Source organism: Thunnus maccoyii, chromosome 15, assembly GCF_910596095.1.
Source record: "Thunnus maccoyii chromosome 15, fThuMac1.1, whole genome shotgun sequence".
NCBI lineage: Eukaryota > Metazoa > Chordata > Actinopteri > Scombriformes > Scombridae > Thunnus > Thunnus maccoyii.
Window position 1 is genome coordinate 23,903,427 of NC_056547.1, and position 8,905 is coordinate 23,912,331.

Genomic DNA, 8,905 nt, shown 5'->3' on the forward strand with positions numbered 1-8,905 from the left:
CATTCCAATTTGAGCGTTTAAATTCAGGCTGCATGTAGATCGCTGCCTGACCTACTCGGGATACATTTTCATATTTCAGGTCCATATGGTCCGGATCAGAATTGAAAAAAAAGTGTCCTGTCTGTGTCGTGCGTGAGAAGGTAAAAAACATACATAATTTAGTCACTTTCGGCGTCAGTGCTGCTTTACAGAACAGTGTTTACACGGTGTTCTCATCTGCACAAACCTGACTCTACACTATACCACATAAGCCTTTAGAAATTATGATCCAAGCCTCAGTGTTCTCAGAACTTGTCTCTATCTTTTCAAGCATACTACAGTACAACACCTACCAGTATGACTCAGAATTCCTCTGTCATGCTAAACTGTTTGAGCACAGTGCTTAACAATGAGTCCTCGATGTGCAGTACACAGTGTGCCGTGATGTCTGAATGCACACTGAGAGGCTCAAGTCTGGATGTAGGTGGAGTGATACTGTCTTTTTTTGTGTGTCTCATAATGTCCATGTGCTGTTATTGAGAAGACCTGCTGCTATTTTCCACTCGCAACTTCTTTTTTATCCCTGCACCCATGTCACCTACGTAACCTGCTACGAACTTAATGGACTTGGCAAACAAAGCTGATGCAGTAAATCAACATCACCGTCAATCATCAAGCATCTGGTGCCTAAAGCAGGGTAAACACCAGGATTTATTTTAACTAGCTCTGTTATTGACTGACACGGTGATGTATGAGGTGTGATGATGTGAGCATTGGCTGCGTTGACTGATTTTCATGTCGTGTGTTATGAGAAGCAGCTCGCCTTTTAAGAGCCACAGCCATGTGTTTATAACTGTTTGTCGTGTCATGATTTGTCAATTTGTGTCACTCCACAGTTTATCTACTGATGGAAGTTTAATGGGGTGCTACCCTGTTTATCCTGCCAGGAGCCCCCGGGACAAACATGTCCTATACCCCCAACTCCCCCCTGCACTGCCAGATAGCATTTAACCCTGCACTAACTGTCCACTATTGGATTGTACTGTAATGTGCGTTGTGCGTCTGTCCCAGCACAGCCCATAAGATAGGAGAGGTAAACAAACTGTAATCATTGCTCCATGCGCGCGCACACTAACACACGCACAAGCACTCTCCAGACAGCCGCTGTCCAGCCCTTGCTGTGCTGAAACAGAGCAGTCAGCAAGCACTTATAACAGTATTTAATTATCAGAATAATTTACTGGACAAAAGTTGGAGTAACATTTGTTCTGTTATTGGCTGTAGTTGGCTGGCAGAAGTTAGTTGCCTTTATAGTACAGAATCAGTATCAGGCATCCTCGGATCTAAAGTCCAACAAAATACCTTTACAGCACTTTTTTTTATATAGCTACAGCAATAAAAAGATGCAATTCCACCTTTGAGAGAGAAAAAAATGTTTCTTTACCAGCCTCGAAGCCAGAAAAAAAGCTTATCTTTAAGATGACAGTCATCTCTATAAAAAAAAAACTTTCATGGCACGAAAAATAAAGAACATGCGAACATATGGCTTTAAAATAAAACATATTATAGCACGTTATTAATAGTATCGAGGTGATTACAGCCTACCTGCCTCCTCCAACTGTGCTGTTTCCACTTTCCCCCGAACATTACGCATTAACATCCCGGGTTGAGTTCAACTCCTTTTCCTTTGTCTCCAGCTCATAACGCTGACACATGACTCGGGATAAAAGTTTAGTCTCACTCCTCAAACTCTTTATCTCCACTCCTCTGTCGGATGAATTATGATTCTTTTTTTTTTTTTAATTGCCTTTATGTTTTATTCGCCCCTTACAAGCTGCAAAGACGACGCGAGCGCAACTGGCTGGAATCAATGAAACAAAGTTGGGCTGAATGCCATGACAGCGGTGTTTGTATATTTCTTTGTCTGTTCATGCCTTATGAATTTGTGTCCCGCCTTCAACTTCAGCGGCAGCGTGCCAGGAATCACTCTAAAGCCCCTGTAGTGTTCCTGTAGGGACCGTCAGTGCGTCTCCGCTGTTCAAAGTGCCTTTATATGAACCTAATGATATTTTTATCTCCTCTACTGTCAATGTAATATTCTGTATTATTCCTGTAATGTTTCCATTGAGACTTACATCAGCTCAGGAGGGAGCGGTGATCTTTTCTGACTTTGTGGTAGTATATTTATCCTATATGGTTGCACGGTGATATTCCTGGGGACATTGATGTGACACTTAAGGATAAATGAAACCTCCTGCTCTTACCGGAAGTATCTACCAACATTGTGAAACATAATTTAAATAGTCCCCTCATATGAACTCTGTGGCTGCTAAAAACAGTCACACTGTAACCTTCAGGTTGTGGTGGGAGAAGTATTCACATCTTTTACTCCAGTAAAGGTAAGGTGCACAACAAATACCAGCAATGTTTTGCCTGTTTCCTGCAAAACCTTACTGCTAACTACAATACTATTAGCATTCAGATGAACAAACATTAGTGAAGAATAAAGCATCATTTCATCAGAGAGCTCTCTTTCAAATCTAGAAGAGGTGACAGAATTGATTTTTTTTTTTTAAATTTTGTTTAATTTGAGGCCTGAACCCTTTAAAGCTACATAACCCTCATTAAAAGTGCCTCATATTGAAATGAACTCGGTCTTTTTAAAAGATCTTACAATACTCAGCATGAATAAGAAAACCAGAGAAATCAAATGTTCTTGATTAGATGCTCTTCTTCGTGTAAATTATGAAATCTGTAGATACCTAAAATCTAAATTAGTCCTGTGGGTATGGATTTCCTATAGCAGCTACATTTAATACTCTACCAGCATATCATCCCCACAACTGAGTTGGTTTAAAGATCATACTGCGCATACTGAAATCACCAAACACCTAATGTTTTTTTAGTAATAGACTATATTCTTAAGGGGGGGGCATCTTCCCTCATCTTCCTCTACCACACTGCAAAAATAAAGTGGTATAAAGTAGCAGTAAATTGAAATACTCACATAAAGAACAAGTACTTACTGCACTGTTTGAGTAAATATACTATATAGTGCTGCTTCTAGAGGAGGTGTAATAGGAATATGTGGTGATACAGTGTCATTAGGCACAATAGAGTTGTCTTTTGTGGAGGAAAAACACACTAGAAGTGTTGAAAATATCGATCGGTATGATTTTGATTTTTAGAAAGAACAGACTTTGAGAAATAAATCCAACTGTTTGAATTTTTTTTAAAATAAAACCTGTTAATTTGATATCACACCTCAAACTTTGATAGTTGTTACAGAGTGTAAATGATTCAATTCTGCTAATAATATTTGGACACGAGTCAAAAAGACAAATATCTTTACTTTTGTCCTGCGTGGCTGCGCGCTCATGTGACTGTGCTTGTATTTTAAGCAGGTTCACAAACACAGGAAACAAATGTGCTGTTGTGTCAACCATGAAGGTCAAGTGCACCGTGCACTCCAGTCCTCTGCTAAATTCACCCATGTTTACACTCGTGCATATGTCTGTATGTGGGTCAGAGTGCAGACGTGTGCGTGTGTGGATAAGGAGGACAGCCACATCTTTTTTTTTTTTTCTCATCTCCCAATATCCATCAGACCAAGGGACTTTACTAAAACAGGGACACCTCAAAGACTATTTCCTGTGTGATGTCAAGCTTATTGCAGACATCTGGGGCCAGCGTCTCGTCTTTAGGATGGTGTGTGTAATGACCATGCCTTATCTTTCTCATTACCCAGCCAGAGATGTCAGAGTAAAACTGGGAGACGACCCTGCTCTCCTGACAGAGAGAGAGAGAGAGAGACAGAGAGAGATGGAAATAATTACCAATGTCTCTTGTGGAATAGGGCGTAAATTGATACACACTAAATACTGTACCTTAGGGGTCTCTTGCTCTCTCTCTTTCTCGTCAGATGTACTAGACAAATGAATGCATCCAGGAGGAATTAATTGGATTTGGGAGCAGTCTCCTGCACGATCCACCAGGACAGACAAACACCCCCCCATGCACCCTCTCCTCCCTCCTTTTGGCACACACACACACACACACACACACAGAGAGACAGACAGACACACACCTCCTCCTCCTTTATTCCAGTCATGCCTTGCAGAAATGTCTGACGCCCCCACCGCCACACCACACCCCGATGGATCAGTCTGTGTCCCTTATCCCTCTCTCTCACACACACACACACACACACACACACACACACTCAAGAGTGGCACGCTGCTCCCCAGAGGATTGCAGCCTCTCTCTTGGATACAGTGTTTCCATGGCAGCCACGTTTTCTGCACGTGTAGAATCAGACGGAGTAAGGCAGGGAGAAAGAGACCACTCCTATCGATTCAATGGCTGGCTATTGATTCACAGTCTGCTCCGGCTGCACGCTTACCTACAGCAAACATGCACGCATACATATTCACATGCACACATGTACAAACAGACTGTAAATATCTGATCGGGGCTTTTGAATAAGCCATGGAATGTGATAATGAAGGCTCACCTTTTTGTACTGCATATTTTTCACCTTTACAAAAGGGGGCCTCAGTGTGTGCGACTGCTCCAATTATCTCTTCAGAGATACACAAACACACAAAATACTCACTTCGGGCTCTTTTGAAAGGTTTCAATAATGGAAAAACCAGAAGAAAAAACACTTTGTACTTTTCAGTTCCAGCTGATTTTATTTCCTTCTTGGAAGAAAAGAAAAACAAATTTAAAAAACAACAATCTGTACAGAGGTCTGAGAGGCAGTGATTGACCCAAACATTGGCTGGTTTTGAGCAATAAACATCAAATGATATTGGCATGATTGGACAAAACATGATCATACACAGCATATTGCACAAATGAAAAAAGAAAGAAGGACAATAGAAAAGATGTCTTGAAGGTAAAAAAAAAAAAAAAAAAAAAGTCAAAAACAAAAAAACAAAAAAAAAAAAAAGAAGAAACTCCTGGACCACAATCATCTTCAACATAAGGATGTCCAAAGATGGCTGCCCTAGTGCCTGTCGTTGATCATCATCATCATACATAAAACACACAATCTTTGCTTATAGTACAGTCAGTTTACATAAATATCTTCATGTTATTATTCTTTTAAAAATCTTAAACACAACAGCTATAGCTACATATACCTGAATCTGAAATACAAATGCTATTTGCCATGCCATAATATAGGAAAACAATTAGCCTGCTATACTTAGCCAACAGGTACAGAAAGGTTAAATACTATTTTTTGATGCAATTTGCGCAATAACAGATGAAGCACTTCATACATCTCCCTCCCTCCAAAGTCTAGGCAAAGTGGAATGAGTGTGAAATTCCATCCAGTGGTTCAAATAAAACTTATCTTGATAAAAAGCACACAGAGGTATTAGCTCTATCCAAACAGTGACTCTCTGGGATCTTTCACTCATATACTTTAGGTCTATGTGTACTGTAGCAACACAGTCACCACTCAAGACTGGGAGCCTCAGTGGTGCTTTGTTTACTTGGCTGGTGAAACTGGAGTCACTGTGCCATTAAGAAGCATGTGGGTAAATACTGTAAACACTGTGTGAGGTCAGATTGTGCCAAACAAACCCCCCTCTGCACGTCTAAACACCAATGTAGATCCAAACAACAATGTTGTAGGCTACCCACTCGCTGGAAACCCCCTTTCTATAGATTTTGTACAAAAATACAAGTAAAAAATCATGACACACTCAAATCTCCTTAAAAGTGAGAGAAGTCAGACATTTTAAATAAGATACACTTCTAGCCCTTCCGCGCTGGATACAGACAGGTGTATGTGCACAAACACAAACGAGACCTGTACGAGAACAATACTTCTATGTATAAAAAAGTTTGGCCGGTATAAATACATCAATATAAAAAAACGTCATCTGACACAGGAACTACAAAGTTGAAGCACTAGGCAGAAAGGATGCGCGTCGGGGAACATTGGTCCTGAATTGTGCACTGAGTGTTTTAAAAAGGTTCAGAAAAGGTTTCTGAAGTTTTGAGTCAGTCTTTGTTCTAAGTCCTGCCGTTGAAAGAGAAGCTGGTGATCGTGAATTGTGTCCTATGGTCACACAAATTGCGTAATTACGCAGCAATGAACATTTTTACGCATTTAACAACAACAAAATCCTCATTATCCCGGAGGGCATGCGTGTTGATATTGAAACTATTTTGAGTTTGGAAAAAACTACACCTGAATAGCAACTTGATGGTCAATGTGAATTGGCTATATCATAAACAAAACCCAACATGACGAGCTCTTCACTAAGTGTCCCTTTCCCAACCCAAAATAACATTAAGATTCAAAGTTTAGTCTCAGTCCTCATCCTCTGCGGATTGGTTTGAACATTTGAGCTTGAAGTCCGTGTGTTTCACTGCTCTCTGCTTACATTCACTCCTCCTCTGTGTCCAAATGCAAACTAAGCATTTCCCCCGTTTGCGCGTTCCCGTCAAGCGCACCGAGCGCTGTCCAAGTCTGAGCGGCGCGTACCTGGGCTTCAACGCGCACACAGGCCACCTTTTCTTTCCTGGTTTCACTCTCCCTTATTTAGTGAAAGAATGGCGGAAATATTCTGGTCTGGACGCACACACGCCTGTCTGGGGGGGTTGAATTGTTCAAAACGTGGGGGGACGTCGCGGTTCCTCTCCACCTCGGTTCTTTCAGTAGGTGAACACCAGATTGGAGATGGTGGACTCCAGCCAGTCTCCTGAGATCATCTCGCTGACCTCGGGGGTGCAGTAGTCGGGAAAGTCGAAGTGAGATCCCGCCCCGCACTCCCCGAAGCTCCAGTCCAAGTCCCGGTCCAGCTCTGCGTCAGAGAAGCCCATGCCGCCCAGAGACATGCTCTCAAACCCGGGGCTCGGGTTCAGGTCGAGCCGCTCGTCTTCAAACTCTTCGTCTGATGATGAGGATGACACAGATGAGGAAGAGTGAGAGGCTGATGGTGTTGGAGAGGATGCGCGAGCGTACCTGAGGCGCGCGGTGTGTGATGACTCGCTAGCCGCCGGGCTCTGGTCCTCGTACAGGCTGAGCGGGTCGCTGGACTCCGCCGAGCTGCTCAGGGTGGGACTGGCCGGGACTCCTACTGAAGGAGGCCCGCTCTCCAGGCTGCCTGCCCCGCCGAACATGTGGCCGCGCCTCGCTTCTCCGGCGCGCTTCTCCGGGATCTGTCTGGCCCCAGACACTGACCTGGATTTGAAGAGCGCCTGGTGGTCACCGGGAGACGCATAGTCCTGCCCCGGAGCGCTCGCCTTCATGCTGCCCTGCTTGTGCGTCCTGCTCACTCCTTTGGACGCGGGGCTTCTTTTGACACCGGCTTTGGCGCTGCGCTCCCCGCTCTTCTCCCCGCGGTCCGTCTGCTTACTCGCCCCGCTTCCCGACTTGACCTTCTTCCTGGGCCGGTACTTGTAGTCTGGGTAGTCGGCCATGTGTTTGAGTCTGAGCCGCTCCGCCTCACGGATGAACGGGATCTTGTCTGTGTCTTTCAGCAGCTTCCAGCGCTTCCCCAGCCGCTTGGAGATCTCAGCGTTGTGCATGTCCGGCGACTGCTCCATAATCTTCCTCCTCTCGATCTGTGACCAGACCATGAAGGCATTCATGGGTCTCTTGATGTGTCCCGTCGGAGTTTTGCACCACGCCAGGTCGCTCCGCTCCCCGGAGGAGGGGGACTCGGGGGTCGGAGACGCATCCATCTCCAAGTCCATTTCTCCCGTGTCCGTGGAGTCCCCGCCGGGGGAGTGAGCGTGGGCGCTCTCTGTCTGGCTCATATGCTGCACCATCCTTCCCTCCAAGTGTCTGGAAACACTCTGTTCAGTGCAGTGCTTTCACAAAGTTCAAGTGCGCAAAAATGCTCTCACCGCTTTCACAGGAAATTATTCCTCACTTCTTATTTCAGGCGCTTTAGAGTCAGACTGATGGATACAGATCTAAAAAAAAAAAAAAAGTTCCTCCAAGTCTCTTCTCTGTCTGTTTTCAGTTCAAGCCCGTTTTGGACACGCTTAGTCTCTCAACTTTTAGCAGTGCGCTTCAGGGAAACCAAAAATAAATCCCAACACTATTTAACAGCAACTTTCAACTGCCTGTGCGGCTGAAAACTCGTCCTGCAAGGCTCAAAACGCGCCGCTGTGGGCAACAGCAGTGCAAGTCCCTTATGTGAACCTGGCTGTCTGCAGCGCAGCTTGTCTGTGCGGTTGCGGAACCATGTGGTTGAATGAAGCAGCTGCGCTTTCTCATAGTCTCCCTGTTTCCTGAGCGCTCTGTAATATTACTGTAAACACAACAACGAGAACCTCGCTGTTTTATACCCTCATCGCGAGATATAAAAACCAATCAGCGTCTGTCTCCATCCTGATTTTTCAGTCAAACCACTCCCCCCTGGCTTGCCATTGGCTGAATAAAAAAAACGGGTAATAATAATAATAATGTGCAATGAGGATCGGTGTGTCTGACCTCATTCCTGTCAGACTCCACTGGAAGAAAGACGAACTTGCTGTGTGTGTGTGTGTGTGTATGTGTGTGTGTATGTGGTTGTATGTGTTTAAAAGGAACACAGTGTCCTTTCCCCCTCGCTGCAAGGGGAAGCTTGCAAGGATATACTTAGAACTACATTAGTTTCATGTGGATGAGTTTTGACTAAATTTAGATTGTGTGTAATGGGGGGGGGGGCAAGGAAATGCTGAGAAAACACAAAAACAGCCACAACATGTTGTGTTAGTCAGACTGAAGTGTGGTGAGCAGGAATGTAGCCGTGAGGGTACACCCACCCCAACACGGCTCATCCAACCTGTTATTTACAAATCATTACGACACCAGCTTACATCATTACATCACAGCAAGCGGAATAAACAGTGAGGTGATGATAGTTTTATTTGCAGCGTTCATCACTGCATCCTGATAAAGCAGCAACCTGAA

At 44.2% G+C, this 8,905-nt stretch overlaps 1 protein-coding gene across 1 annotated transcript; it reads right to left on the reverse strand.

Moving 5' to 3' along the window:
• Positions 1–4,878: 4,878 nt before the first annotated feature.
• On the reverse strand, positions 4,879–8,635 carry sox4a (SRY-box transcription factor 4a). Its single transcript, XM_042435117.1, has one exon. It carries the CDS (start codon positions 7,771–7,773, stop codon positions 6,655–6,657), a length of 1,119 nt encoding a protein of 372 aa, XP_042291051.1. The 5' UTR covers positions 7,774–8,635; the 3' UTR covers positions 4,879–6,654.
• Positions 8,636–8,905: the final 270 nt, after the last annotated feature.